A 15,735-nucleotide genomic window follows, 5' to 3' on the forward strand; every position below is an offset into this window, starting at 1 on the left:
TTTCGTGGGCCATCTACAATTATATAACAGGGCTCGGTCTTTCAAAGAAATTTTGATTTACTACGAGACCACAATTGAGTGGTCACTGGAGACGTTAGCTGAAGAAACTATAAAAGGAATCCCAAACGGTAACTGTTTCCAGTGTCAGGAAGTACAGAAAGTGGTTATTCTAGACGTCTGTCCTAAGAGAAAAAAAAAAAAAAAGCAATGACAATTCACCATGCACCTGTAAGACAAAGCACTACAGGCTCAAGGCTTAAAATATTCAGAATCGTTTAAAGACATTTTCATCTAATTCTTACAGTGAACAAAAAAATGACACAAGCTGGTGAAGAACAAAACACTATAGCCTCTAGGACTTCTTTCTTGGAAAGAGAAGGATCACCAAGACCACGAGTGTAACGAAAACATTTCCCCGAAAGACTGATTCAAACTGGAGAAAGACAACACAGAGAGAGGCTCCTCATGTTTTTAATTTCTTGAAAATAAACACCCAATATGTTTTGGGGGTATTTATTTTCAAAAACTAGAACATATAATACATTTTAACTTCCGTATTCCCCAAATAGTTTCACTCATTCCAATTTGGAAATGATCAGGATATATTTAAGTAAAATATAGGCTTAAATTAATCCACCAAGCAAACTGTAAATTTAAAATAAAAAACCCCTCTAACTGTGAAATTGCAAAGGGGCACTGGAGTGTCCTTTAAAAACAGGCCCGTGGTAGGAGGGAAAAGGGCCTTTACAGTTTAACACAAGATTAATGAGGTGCTGACATATTCGTGCAGGCAAGGGGACAGGCAGGCCTGCCAAATCTGCAACCTTCCCCAAGTTTGTCAACAAAGCACAGCTTGAATTTGGGACAGATAAACATGGAAAATGATTTTACGTTTGGACTCGACCACCCCTTCCCTCTCTACCCACTTCTTCATTCTCCTGCCCAGGGAAAGACACGAAGGGACCATGAGGAGCAGGTATATTTAGAATTTTATGACATCTGTTCTAATCAAATCTTCAGACTCCAGACTGCCCTGTCCGATACAGTAACCATGCACAGACGGCTATTTAAATTTAAACAAATTAAGTGAAAATTTTAAATTCCATTGTTTCTGAGTCTCCACATTTCAAGTGATCCGTAGTCACACGTGGCTAGAGGCTACTGCATTGGATGGGGCAGATACAGACACGCCCACCATAGCAGAACGCTCTGCTCAGTGCCGCTGTGGAATGGTTACATCTCCTGACCTAAGTATTAGTCTAAGTGACCACGTTCAGGGTTGTACCCACACACATATTTTCTTGGAATCAAATTTCTTTTTGGGGGTGGGGCATAAATTTCTAATATAGCAATCCAGGGGCGTGCTGATGAACACCCAGCATGTTCCGTGGTCCCTCTATCTGAGTTCCGCGGTCCAGGTGAAGGCATTCAGTGTGCAGGAAATGAAAAGAGCAGGAGAGACATCGGCAGCCGCCATGGACAATGGAGATTTTATACTGACAGCTTCAATTTCTTGGCTCATCTCAGTGGCTCAGAATCTTCTCTGTTATATCCTGAATTGAGATATCCCTAAAGATTATTTTTACTATTTCTTCTCCTCTATTTAGAATAAGAAAAAAAAAATTCAGCACAAACTTTGTGCTTCTTAATTCCCAAGTTTTCCTGATTGATGGGATGTCTGGTCAGGTAAGCCCTCACTGTCCAGGACTCTCCAATGGAAATAATAACAGCAGCGAACTCATAAGGTTTCTGTGAGGCTGACATTATAGGAAGTGCCCAGTTTGGTTCCGGGTTCATACTGAGCACTCAACAACATTAGTAATAATACTTTTATGGAAATTGCTGGTATAGATGTCGGTGAGGTTCAACAAAAAGTTCTAGGGAATGTGCTGGGCTGATAATCCAAAACCTCTGGACTGTCATAAAGAGGACCCAGCATAAACTGTTACTTTGAATTAAAAGATACACAAAAATTATTTCTTCTATGTCCACTGCTTTATCAGTCTAACAATGAAATCATTTTGAAGACCTTTGCGCTCACAACACATGACTATATAATTTAGGCCTCTTGTGAATTGCAAGTGTTACCGGTCTCTGTAATTTTGCTTTCTAGAACCTATCTTCATCTCAGCCTGTTACATTCTAGGCTTGAAACTAAATGAACTCTTACATGGCTGGGGGTTTGGGGGGAGGTAGAAGAGGGTGAAGGGGGATAAAGGGTGATGGAGGAAGACTTGACTTGAGGGGGTGAACACACAATGTGATGTGCAGAGATGTGTTGTAGAGCTGAACACCTGAGACCTGTATAATTACATGAACCAGTGTCACCCCAATAAATTCAATTCTTAAAAAAGTCTATAAATAAGACATCCTGTTGATTCAGTCTAGAGCTACTGATACTTCATAGGAATGAAGGGTTTCCATGAGAGTGTGGTTGTCGGTTAGTATTTCCTCCCTGTCATCCACAGGCTGTCTCTCCTCCCTTTAGATCAGGCAGGAGGACCGTCTTTGTCCCGACTACATTGTCTAAGATCCATGAAGCTCACTTTAGAAATGAAGAATAGATTACTGTTCGCCAAGAGTGAGGGACAGAAGGAAGGTGGATATGGCTGCCATAAAAAGATGACAGAGGGATCCTGGTGGTGGTGGAAATGCCCAAAATCTTCACTATGGTGACAGATACACAGACCTACACATCATAACATTCTATAGAAAACATATACACCCACATACACAACTGACAAGTAAAATTAGAGAAATCTGAATAAGATGGTGGATATATCAATGTTCAATATCCTGTATGAAGAGTATAGAGAACATTGTAATAGTGTACAACATTTTTTAAATTATTATTATTATTATTGAGGACTAGTTAAAGGGCACATGGAATCACTCTATATTAATTCACACAACTGCAGGTGAGTCGGCAATTATATCAATACAAATTCAACTAAATAAAAGGCATCAGCAATCAGGATGTCTTTCAATAAGTGAAAGGATGTATAAAACTGGTAATCTATAGAAGGGAATATTATACAGCAATAAAAAGGTGAGCTATCAAGCCATGAAAAGACCCAAAGGAACTTTAAATGCATGTTGCTAAATTAATGTAGCCAATCTGGAAAGACTTCATACTGTATGATTCCAAAGATCAGCGGCTATCAGGAGTTTGGGAGATGGGAGAGAAGGCTGAACAGGTGGAGCAAAGGGGATTTTAGGGCAGTGAAACATTCTAGATCAGGGGTAGTCAACCTTTTTATACCTACTGCCCACTTTTATATCTCTGTTAGTAGTAAAATTTTCTAGGCCCTGGCCGGTTGGCTCAGCGGTAGAGCGTTGGCCTGGCATGCGGGGGACCCAGGTTCGATTCCCGGCCAGGGCACATAGGAGAAGCGCCCATTTGCTTCTCCACCCCCCACCCCATCCTTCCTCTCTGTCTCTCTCTTCCCCTCCCACAGCCAAGGCTCCATTGATGGCCCGGGTGCTGGGGATGGCTCCTTGGTCTCTGCCCCAGGCACTAGAGTGGCTCTGGTCATGGCAGAGCGATGCCCCGGAGGGGCAGAGCATCACCCCCTGGTGGGCAGAGCATCGCCCCTGGTGGGCAGAGCATTGCCCCTGGTGGGCGTGCCGGGTGGATCCCGGTCGGGGGTATGCGGGAGTCTGTCTGACTGTCTCTCCCTGTTTCCAGCTTCAGAAAAATACAAAAAAAAAATAAAAAATTTTCTAACCACCCACTGGTTCCATAGTAATGGTGATTTATAAAGTAGGAAAATAACTTTACTTTATAAAATTTATAAAGCAGAGTTACAGCAAGTTAAAGCATATAATAATAATTACTTACCAAGTACTTTATGTCGGATTTTCACTAAGTTTGGCAGAATAAATCTTTATAAAACAACTTACTATAGTTAAATCTATCTTTTCTATGCTTTGGTTGCTCCGCTACCACCCACCATGAAAGCTGGAACGCCCACTAGTGGGCGGTAGGGACCAGGTTGACTACCACTGTTCTAGATGATACTTTCATGGTGGATATATATCATCCTACATCTGTCCAAAGACTATGTAACATAAAGAGTAAACACCAGTATAAACGGTGAATTTCAGTGGACCATAACCTATCAATATTATTAGGACATCAACTATAACAAATGTATCACACTGATGTAAGATGTTAACAAGAGAACCAGGGGAATCTATGGGAATTCTCTGTATTTTCTCCTCAATTTTCTGTAAACCCCAAATGACTGCTCTACAAAATAAAGTCCATTTCATCAAACTTCTACCCTCCACCCCACACAGCCCATATTCCACACCCTCCCTGTTTGCTGAACCACTCATTGGAGACTCCCGCAACGTTAGTCACAAGAAGCCCAAGAGATCAGCCATTCCAGAGGCTTCTAACTAAAGAGTTTTCAAAGGAAGTCATGGGGACAACACTAAAGAGAAGGATTCCTAAACCCAACCATAACAAGGCTGCATACAAAAGTATCTATCTGGTAATTGTCCTTTGTTGCTATGGGATCAGATCATCTCCATAGGGAAACACTGGTTATCTCACACACACGGGAAGCTCTGGATTGATGGTTTCACATGGCTTCGATTATTTTAAAATAGAGAGGGTGAATCTTACTTCATAAGTGCCATTAGGTTGAAAAATATGTCATCACATAACGGTGGTAAGCAAAAACAGCAAAAGAAATCCCCGGTAGATATGACATTGCCAATTTACCCAATGCTTCCTTTCACAGCTTGAAACTGGGACCCGAGAGATTTAAAAAAAGTCCTCGGCCCTGGCCGGTTGGCTCAGTGGTAGAGCGTCGGCCTGGCGTGCGGAAGTCCCAGGTTCGATTCCGGCCAGGGCACACAGGAGAGGCGCCCATCTGCTTCTCCACCCCTCCCCCTCTCCTTCCTCTCTGTCTCTCTCTTCCCCTCCCGCAGCCAAGGCTCCATTGGAGCAAAAGATGGCCCAGGCGCTGGGGATGGCTCCTTGGCCTCTGCCCCAGGCGCTAGAGTGGCTCTGGTGGCGACAGAGCGACGCCCCAGATGGGCAGAGCATCGCCCCCTGGTGGGTGTGCCAGGTGGATCCCAGTCGGGCGCATGCGGGAGTCTGTCTTACTGCCTCCCTGTTTCCAGCTTCAGAAAAATACAAAAAAAAAAAAAAAAGTCCTCAAGGTCCTAGGACAAATTTGGAGCAGAGGCAAGCCTGAAAGGAAACTTCTAGACTCCACAACAGCTTCTGGTCTTTCAATACTCTCCTGGCTTACGTCTTCTCTCCCTTGGTCCTCCTGGCGTCGTCCAGTACACATTTCCGGTGTCTACACAACTGACTACGCTTTAAGTATTATTTACATAAAAAATGGTCTGCAGCAGTAAGGTCTTCATTAACTTTGCCCTTTAAAATATCCTTTGCCGAGAGGGAATGAGATATTCTCTAAAACCTGCCCGGCTGCAAGGTTCTATCTGGTTGAAAGATCCCAAATAACTCATTAAAAATTATGGAGGACGCAGGAACCTACAGGATGTAATGGAGTGAAACCGAATGAAATCCACACTTAAAGGCTCAAGGCAAAAATATCTCTTAACAGTAAGACAGGAATAGTTATTTCTAAATCCTCAGATACATATTCTAAGCTAATTAAGACTGCTGGAAACTAGACTCAGCTTCTGTCTGCTGATCTGGGATACTTGTTCAACATGTAAAGGGTCTGTCAGTGATCTGAACCATGTCTTTCCCTCTCTGGATCAGGATGCTTTTGTTAACTCTTGATGGAGTCATTAGCATCTAACTGGTGCTCTCCATTTATGTGATCCTACTGGCCATTTTAAGCAGAAGTAAGCCAAAACATGCAGAACTGCCACGCATGCTCTCGACCAATGGGACTGTGGCACATGGAGGTTGAAGTTGAAAGAAAATAGCATGTTGGTCAACAGCTTAGATTCCAGGGTCAGATAGTCCTGAGTTTGGATCCCAACCCTATCACTTACTACTTGGTAACCTTAGATAAGTCACTCCATCATAGCAATACATTCTGAGCCTGCTATGTGCCGGGCATTATTCTAAGTTTTAGAGAAGCAGCAATAAGCAGGACAGATAAAGTATTTGCCCATAAAGAGCTTAGTTCTTATCAGGGGTGGAACAGGGTTTTCAGACAATAAGTAGAGAAGCAATGAAAGCAAATTCTGGAATGTGAAATGTTCTAAGAAGAAAATAAAGGGAGGAGTGAATAATGCCTCAGTGGGAGCTATTAATGATTGAGTGATTAAAGAAAGTATCTCTGGGAGAGGGGGTATTTTAGCAGGAATCTGAGTAATAAGAAATATCCATCCAGCCAACGAAGTAAGAGAATTTTCCAGGGAAATTCAGAATAGCAAGTGCAAAGATCCTGAGGCAGGAATGAGTTTGGAGTATTCAGGAAAGAGAAATAAAGGAAGGCAAATATGCTGGTTTGGAGCAAAGTAAACCAAGGAAAGAGTGACACAAAAATAAGTAAAATCAATGTGTAGAACACACAGTACTCCAGTGTCTGACACATAATAAGAGCTCGGTAAGTTATAACCTAAGAGTGACAGACTATACTATCTTTTGTTGGGAAACCTCAGTAAGTAGTGGCATCCTCAGAACCAATACCCATTGCCAACACTGATCAAACCCAACGCTTTCATGTCTATCCTTGGATGCATTTTACTTTTCTTTTTCCACTAACGTCTATATTTAATGGAGGAATTTATTTCCTCTAAGTGCAGGGCTACCACTCAACAAATTCAGTTCATATGGAACCCTTTCTCTGTGATGCATATTCTCTGCCAGGGCCCAGCATAAGGCTCATGCCAAGATACATATTTGCCCAATAAGCCATAATGGTTTAATATAGCAGGTTGAAAATCCATATTTGTATTTACCATGTTATGTGAATTAATCCTGTATTCTAAAACTATCATTAGAGCTGCTTTCAGTATAATTAGTCAGCATGGTGTGTCTTGAAATTATTCTGTATGAGCAGAGTGATTGCAGCTCGGGCCCCTAGCATTCTGTTGGTAAAGAATTTAATTGCAAAATGTGCTGTTTGTCAAAACAATATAAGGCAGGGGGTGAGGGGTGGTGGGAAAGAAAGGCAAGGGATGACAGTGTTTTCTTCTTTAGTTAAGTGCCTTTCCAAGCAGAGCGAAAAGTAGAGGGGTTGGGCAGGTATTTGAAGAATCCTTTAATGATATCCTACAGTTATGAATAAACAAGGATCCTCCAAAATTCATTGAATTCAGCAAGAAGCACCACCTCCAAAAAAAGAATAAATAAATAAAAAGGCAGAGAGTGGCCTTTTAATGGCACTTCCCACGTCAACATTTTAAAGAGAACACACACATTTTGGTTGGAATTTGGGGTAAACTTCCCGGAGGTTTCTGCTCGTCTTCTATCACCCCCCCCCCCACACACACACACACACCCGCAAACGACTGAGAAGTGAAGGAAGAGTTTGCACATCCTCAGAGAAACATGAAATCAGGGCTTGCTGTTCTCTCTGCTGGGGAAATTCTCCTGGCTCCTCTTGGGATGATTTAGTCTTACCCTTTAGCTCTGAGCTTAAATGTTATCTCCTCAGAAGCTTTTCTGGCCACCTTCCTTTGAGTAGGTTCCCGTCACCCATCCCACACTGTTCTTCTCCCTCATAATGTCCTGTTTAATTTTGTATAGCAATAGTAAATGATTTTTAATGATCTACAACTATGAATTTGTACACCTTGTGGAAGCTGGCATCAACTGTTCTGCGTACATCTATTTGCTCCTCTTAGGCTGCACAACCAGGCATCTGCAGACCTCCCGTGGTTGTTATATACAGCCATGTGACAGACTCTTAGCCAGTGGAATGTGAGCAGATTTGACAAGGATCATTTCTAAGCCCAGGGTTTTAAGAAGTCCATCTGTTCCCTCTATGCACTCTCTGCCCTTCAGCTGGATGGATGGAGGCAGCTAGGTCCTAAAGGAGAGCAGAGACACAAAACAACAAGAGCCCGGTCCCCTTATCACTTTCTGGACAAGATCCACTCTCCAACGGGAACACCTGCCTTACACCATTATGTGAGCAAGAAATAACCTTTCTTCGTATGCAAGCCATTGCCAATTCTTTGGTCTATTTGTTACAGCAGCTAGTATAATCCTAAGTAATAGACCCCCAATGAGAATACAAGTTTCATTAGGACAAACACTCCGTCTTTCTTGTTCATCACAATCTACTCACAGCCTACCACATCAATAAATACTCCTGAGTGCAGGTACGCACGAATGAATGAATATATCTTGCATTTATATTCATATGCAGTCGCAGATCTAACATTTATACATCGATGTGGATTTACAGCCGGTGGAGAAACTTTGTGGGAGAGATGAGGTGAATTTGGAAATGTGCGCTTTACTTCACAGCCTCCAGGTGTTATGGTGTCTGCTGAGATGACAGATTGAACCCACTTCTTGTTCCTCCCCTCGCCACCCTCATAATGCCAGCCCCAACAAGGAAAGCTATTGATAAGGATTTAAATCTTAACCTTGAATTGTCTAGCTCCTGTCAGTTAAAGACCAGACCCGTGACATGGTTTTAACACAGTCCTGTGACATTAGCATCTTTTTAGTGTCAAGATGAAGAAACAGGCTCATTTAGTCACAGTGAATTTCTTCCTGTCATGAGCTGTTTCCATCCCTCACTCCTCCCCACCTTCTCCCTTCCTCCCCACACCCACTAGAACTGAATGAAGCCTGTATCCACTGTTGTAGTTAAGCAAGTTTGTTACCCTAACCACAGCCTGGGGATTTCAAAAGAAAACATCCATTGTAAATTTAAAAAAAAAAAAAAAAGATTGTACCAGATTTTCTACAAGGTCTATTCCATACTGCCTTAAAAGTATGAACACAGTCAAGCTCTGCGGAAAGTGATTAATTTCTTGAAAACGCTAAGGTCGCACTAATTGACATGGCCTGTGTAATTAAGCAGTCTCTGTTTACACACCAAAAGCCGAGCCACTGAGAGGCTGAGCCTGCTTGACAGAATGTCTTTACGTGTCAAGAGATCAACATCCTTTCTCATGTCCTCCTCAGTCACCTACACAGGCCCCCAATTGCTGTTCAGAGGGGATGCATGCTGGCACGGCTGTGTGAAGATCAGGCTGGCCCGGGAAGCATACAAAACAGAATAAGAGAAAAACAGCACCCGTGACAACTGGAAAGAGCCCACTCAATAGGCAGGAGAGCGCGTTTTCAATCAGATGTCTCCAGGTCTCAGATGTTCAATAGGACAGAGAAAAGACAGCAGCGAGATGGGAAGAGTAATCCAGTTTCCTCCGTGCCAAAAGGACACTCTCCCATGCTCCCTCCGGCGACAGCAACATAAAAATATTTGAAACCAACTTCCCAGTGACTGGACTATGCGAAAAAGAATGGAGATTATAAGTCTTGTTCACTGGGAACCTTCGACCGCTGTCCTCCGTGACGCACCCCCATCGGTCAGAGTAGCTGCAGGGAAGACTGATCTTCTGCCTCCTGGTTCAGCCTGAAGATCTGGGAAGCTCAGTACGATTTCTTGACAAGTACTCTGAGCCGCCACTTCACTCTGAGGGGCCGCTTCACCCAGGCTCTGTCTAGGTAAGAGGTCTTTCTCGCCCCAGAAGACTGGCCACAACCTCCACAGCTTCAGGGGCACTCAGGCCGTCCTCCGACTAAGAGCTTCTTCTCCTAAAGCTCACACAATTACAGACTGGCTGACACTGTAGCTCTGTTCAGAAACAAGGCTCCCGTTCCTCCTCTCCCACACAGCTCGAACCTCTGCCTGGCAAACTCTGGTAGTGTTCCAATGTTCTTTATACAGTGGTATCCATAGGCTCTATTAGGGCATATACTTCTATTCAAAACCCTCCTTAGCTTTGCTGAGATTCCAGCATATATTCATGGTTGCCACTGTGGCTCTCAGACATTGAGAGACCTCACTAGGTCTCAGCCAACAGACTCTGGTCAAGTTCTTTACGGTTCCACAACATTAGATAACATCTGAGCCAGACTGGTTGGGTTGAATGACTGCTTCACTCCTTACTAGATGTGTGACTTTGGGCGAATTGCTTAACTTCTCTAAACCTCAGTCTCCTCATCTGTGAAATGGGAATAACCCATATTTAAACATTTCTAATAGGGATATTGTGAACATAAAAACGATTACTCGGATAAAACATTTAACATAATATCTCTCACATAAGTACCCAATAAATGTTAGCCTTATCATCATTATCACCATTATGGCCAAGGTCCATAGATGTACCTACATGGTACATCTATGTACATGTATGTACATATAAGGTACATACAATACATGGGCATGTATAATTATACACATGTATATGGAACACACTGAATAAAGACACAAATAGATCATCTTCCAAGCACTTAATGCAGTTAGGAATGAAACAAGATAGGGAACATAGGAAGAGATGCCAGCTTGGGATGGGTCACAAGAGGAGAAAAAAAGGAGGATAACAACTGAGTTTGGGGCTCAACGAGTTGAAATTCATGGAAACATCCAGCAGGCAGCTGGTGGCTGGGTCTGACTCAGAATGCCAGGTCTCACGGAACCTGACTCAAGAGTTCTCAATGTCCAAAAGAGCGGTTAAGATGCGGGAGATGGAGAAGATATTCAAGAGATCCCAGAAAGTGAAAAAAGGTCTGAATCTCAAAGGAAATTTAGGGAACACCAACATTTACAGGAGAGCAGACAAAGGGCATCCCTTGGAAGGGACTGTGAATGATTGTTGTTATGAAACCACAACAATGGACCCGAGAAGGCTGGAGTGGCGATCAGCCAGAAATGATGCCGGGAAGCGCAGGAGGAAACAGTCACGAAAGAAACAAGACTGAATGAAAAATGGAAAGGGAGGGAAGTTTGAACTCTATTAAGGCAATTCATCCATTCTCTGATTGCATAAATATCCATGTGCATGCCTGACCAGGCGGTGGCGCAGTGGACAGAGCGTCGTACTGGGATGCTGAGGACCCAGGTTCAAGACCCCGAGGTCGCCAGCTTGAGCGCAGGTTCATCTGGTTTCAGCAAAAGCTCACCAGCTCTGACCCAAGGTCGCTGGCTCGAGCAAGGAGTTACTCGGTCTGCTGAAGGCCCACGGTCAAGGCACATATGAGAAAGCAATCAATGAACAACTAAGGTGTCGCAATGAGCAACGAAAAACTAATGATTGATGCTTCTCATCTCTCCATTCCTATGTGTCTGTCCCTGTCTATCCCTCTCTCTAACTCTGTCTCTTTAAAAAAAAAAAAAAAAATCCATGTGCCTCCATGCGTAAGACCATGTGTTAATTGTGTAAAATGACAATTAATGAAATACGTAAGTGTACACGGACAGAAAACGAGTCAGTACTCCTTCTGTCATAGGCTCCCTCAGTCCTCTCCCAGGAAGGAGCGAGTGAGTGTTTTAACAAAGCAGGTTAATCTGAGCTGCAGTAAGGAATTTGTTACCGCAAATCAGGAAGAGATACAGCTCTGCAACTCAAACAGTGACTCTGTGTGGCCAAGGGAACTGCCCACTGAGTCATCCACCTACTATAGGACCAGACGGAGAATCAGGAAAGAGCTGTCAGGGTTCAGATGAATCCTATGTATTAGAAGGACAGTATGGACCTGTCATGCACCTCCATGCCCTCGAGAAAGAGTGCACTCTTTGAGACAGAATGATTGTCACCAAGACGAGTCTGTCAGCGGTCATCAAGTATAGGACTGAACCAGTAATTCTCAACCAGGGGTAACTTCGCACCCCCACCACAACCAGGGAACACTTGGCAAAGTCTAGAGATATCTTGGTTTCTTGGTTTGTTATGACTGGGGGAGGGGGGTGTCTCTACTGGCATCTAGTGGTAGAGGCTAGCGACAACTGCTACACATCCTACAATTGCAGGACAAATCATTCCCCCCAACACCCTCACACACCCTCCCCTACAAAGGCTTGTCCAGTCTAAAATGTGCACTGTGCCCCGGCTGGAAAAGCCTTGTCCTGAAATAATGACCCAGCTTGAGCTTATCTCAAGTATTTTATCCAAAGGCTAACATTTTTATTTTATCACTTGCAAGTTACTTACACATGCTAAACGTTCTTTCTTTCATATGTTGTAAAATAAACAGAATCATCATTTCCACTCCATTTTACAGTTGAGGAAACTGAGGCTTTCCAGAAATCTAGCTTATGCCTCCACATCTCAGTAGCCCTGCTACTAAACCAAAGAGTAACTCTTTTGTCTGTGAAAGCAATACTTCCTAGACTTAAAAATAACAGACTGAGTTGGTTTCTCATCTCGTATAAGAGCTACGTTCCTATAAGTCAAGGCTTTCAGACATTTTACTAGCAGGTCCTGTGAGGGCAAACAAGTCCCCAGCAGTCATACACAAATTTTCTTTTAGGTTCCCAATGTCTCCAAAGTCCGCCTCTAGCTCTGCTGGCCTGAGAAGCACAGCAAAGTTGGTCCTGATCTTCATAAGCCATAAGCCATTTAGTCATGTCTATTAGACATGAATTGGTTCATACCTGGTTACGACTAACCCAGGCTTGCTCAAACGAGATAAGTGGCACATCTCAAGGCCAAAGCAAGCTACAGAAGAGTTTATATTCAACCTCACGTTTCAAGACACTTCCCATGTCACCCTCCAAAGCTGACTCCAATTCAGCACAAAATGTCCTGTGTGGGAATAAGCGTGCTCAAGTCTACCAACTTGGGATCAGAAGCTAGCTATAAGGAACATTGGAGGGGTAGGAATCTAGGGGTTCTCACCATTCATCTCTGTCAGGACAAAATTTGGCAAGGCCAAAATGATTTAGAGAAACACTTCAGACTCTCAAGGAGAGAATGTCTTCTTTCTACTGAACATGTTTGTTAATGAGACAAGTAAGTCTCACCCCTTTAAAATAAACACTCATCTTGGAGAGCAAGAGATCTTGACATTCAAAAATCAATGCTCTGAATCATCCATTTTCTTTCTCCGTCAGAGATTGTGCAGCTAAAAATGTTCAATGGCCTCTCAGAGATCCTACATTTCAATCTACACTTAAAGCTGACTATACCTCAGAGCGTACTATAAGAACCATACAGATCATATGGGCAAACATACATATACGGGTCATTACTCTAATGGGGAAATTAACATTGACCATGCAAAAGCATTAGCCATGAAATTAGATAGAGAGGAACACGAGGTCCTAGAGCCTTGCTACTCAAGTGTGGTCCGTGGTATTGGCTTCACTTGGGAGCTTGTTAGAAATGTAGAATTTCCAGCCCATCCCAGTCCTTAATTAGCATTTTAACAAGATCCCCAGAGGACCCTTGACACTTTCAAGTCTGAGAAGCACCTATCTAGAACTTAACCACCTTTCCTAAAACCCAACCCACCACTCTATGTCTTGGGAGTTAACATATTTGTTTTCACATCTTTTTCCTTTAGAAAAAAAAAATGTTTAATTATACAAGGCTAGCATACCACTCGTGCTTTAAATGGTGGCAGATCTGATGGACACTTGAGAACATTTACATGTGCTATACCAGGACATTTCTGAAACGGAACTGTCCCCCATATCTGTCTGGATGTGCCCTGCTTCTTAAGGGGTCCATTTTTAATGATCATGATGACTAACAATTTTTCAAGGATGGAAGAGAAGAACAGAAAGAAAGGAAGAGAGAAGGTTGTAAATTCTAAAAACAGAACAAAACCCCTATTGACCAGTGCTCTAGTTGGAAACCTTTAGGCAAAGGATTCCTTGTTTCTCTGCACTTCACTGAACCTGCAGTGCTTGACGCCTGTGAGTCTATTCTGGAAGCCAAACTAGGCCCAACCAGTGAACGCAGGTGGTGTGGTCCTCATTCTTCTCTAATAAAAACAACAAGTCCTGGAGAGCAGAGGCCTGGGGGACCAGGAGTCACACCTGCTCTCCACCTGGGGGAACAACTATATGTCTTCTTCGGCCTCACACTTTTTTTTTACCCTCTCCTGACATTCATGTGATCGTTGAGATTTAAGGAAGACAAGACAGACCCACCTGGAATCTCCGCATGTCACGTGGGTTTCCTGCATTCTTTAGGCAATTTTGGTTACATTTGAGGAAAAATTTCAAGAAGAACCTGTGAAGAAACAAATGATCATCATTAGCGTTTCAGTCCCAATACAGAAGGCGGACAAAAGTAGTAAGTTGCTTCTGGGTTGGGCATTTCATGCACATTTTCTGAAATATTCAAATGGCATTAGAACTGGTATTTTGTTTCAAGCTTTAGCCTTTGCTCCGCCTCCAAGCTGAAAACGGACATGCTCTTGGCACTGCCAACAGATCTCACAAAAGAATGAAGCCTCCAAGGAAGTGCTTTCGCTCAGATGGGGGGAAAGTCTTTACCATCATTTAAGATAGGTTCCAATTGGGTATAATTGCCTGATAATTACTCATGGCCCCTAACAACACATAATTTAAGTCCCGTACATTCACAAGTTATGACCCAGCAAAATATATGCTCGATGACTATAAGGAGGTAAACACTTTTTATCTTAGCATCTCCAAATAATGTACCCTAGTTAGTAGTACCCATGAGGAGTATGTAGATGTAGGTAAGATTCACATACGGACTCAAGTCCTTCTTAAATATGTCCTGTATGTGAGGTTCATTTGTTTTACTGGTAGGGTGACCAAAGGTCCCAATTTTCCAAGAACAATCTCAGTTTATACCAGCTGTATTAGTGTATTAGTAGTACCCACTTTAACTTGCAAAATTGTCCTGTTATAGATGACAAATTAGACGGTCGCCCTATAACTTTCTGAGTTCTTGTGTCTCCATTGTTAACAAGTCCATCAGATAAAGAAAGAAGTAATCACAGGGGTTCTTCTAGGACATGCATGCTGGCCACCTGCATGGTCTACACTTGCCATGGTTTGGGGAAAGAAGCATTTTAAAAGCTACCTGATGTTTTTCCTTTCCTTTCACTTTTTAGACCTGTGGATTTCAGGCCCAAATAATTTCCCACCATATTAGAATGCATTGAAATGCTGGTCAGTAACATTCTTGTAGGGATTTCCCCTTCTTCACCTTGCCTCCACTTCAAGTCTGTACTAGACTTACTATCCCCAACTTGGTACACATACTTCTCGAAAAACTCTCACACTAGGATGACTCAGTCTCAGTTTAGCTCTGAGCGGAAAGTCTACCAACCAAATAATACAGGGGTCCTCTGTAATGAGCGTGCAGCACAGAGACACCCCAAGTTTAACCAATTTCTGCATATTAAACTGAGACATGTGCCAGTTTGGGGGAAGCATCTCTCTCCAGCCTGGTCTCCTAGCAGCTGTCAAGAGGGGAGAATGGTATGGGAATAATACTCTATAAAGAGACAATAACATTGTCAACCAAAAATAAATAAATAAATAAATAACATTTTAAAATGTAACTATTTTCCTGAAACGGCTCTTTCAACATTATGCAACATTCAACTGCCCATCGATAAAAGAAAGCTGAAAGTTTCTGAATAACGTGGCCCCTACCTCCATGTTTTTCTTACAGAGGCCAAAGTTTATCAGGCTTTTGTGAAAGTCATGACTCATGGAACACGGCAGAAGCCCAACTAGGTGAGGTGAAATCTGGCTCTGGCTCCCCTTCCCCAGTACAAGGAGCCACGCTGTCGCTGCCGTTCGGGGAATCAGCCAGACCTGAATCGTGTACCTTTCC

At 43.0% G+C, this 15,735-nt stretch overlaps 1 protein-coding gene across 8 annotated transcripts in view; it reads right to left on the reverse strand.

Annotated features, from left to right (window-relative positions):
• Positions 1 to 15,735, reverse strand: part of EBF1 (EBF transcription factor 1) — a 394,807-nt gene that overhangs the window by 135,213 nt on the left and 243,859 nt on the right. For all 8 annotated transcript variants that reach the window (XM_066341923.1, XM_066341929.1, XM_066341924.1 and 5 more), the window contains exon 7: positions 14,067 to 14,148. In XM_066341923.1, the coding sequence (XP_066198020.1) occupies positions 14,067 to 14,148 (82 nt within the window). The remainder of the gene's footprint in view (positions 1 to 14,066; positions 14,149 to 15,735) is intronic.

Source organism: Saccopteryx leptura, chromosome 6 (genome assembly GCF_036850995.1).
Source record: "Saccopteryx leptura isolate mSacLep1 chromosome 6, mSacLep1_pri_phased_curated, whole genome shotgun sequence".
Lineage (NCBI taxonomy): Eukaryota > Metazoa > Chordata > Mammalia > Chiroptera > Emballonuridae > Saccopteryx > Saccopteryx leptura.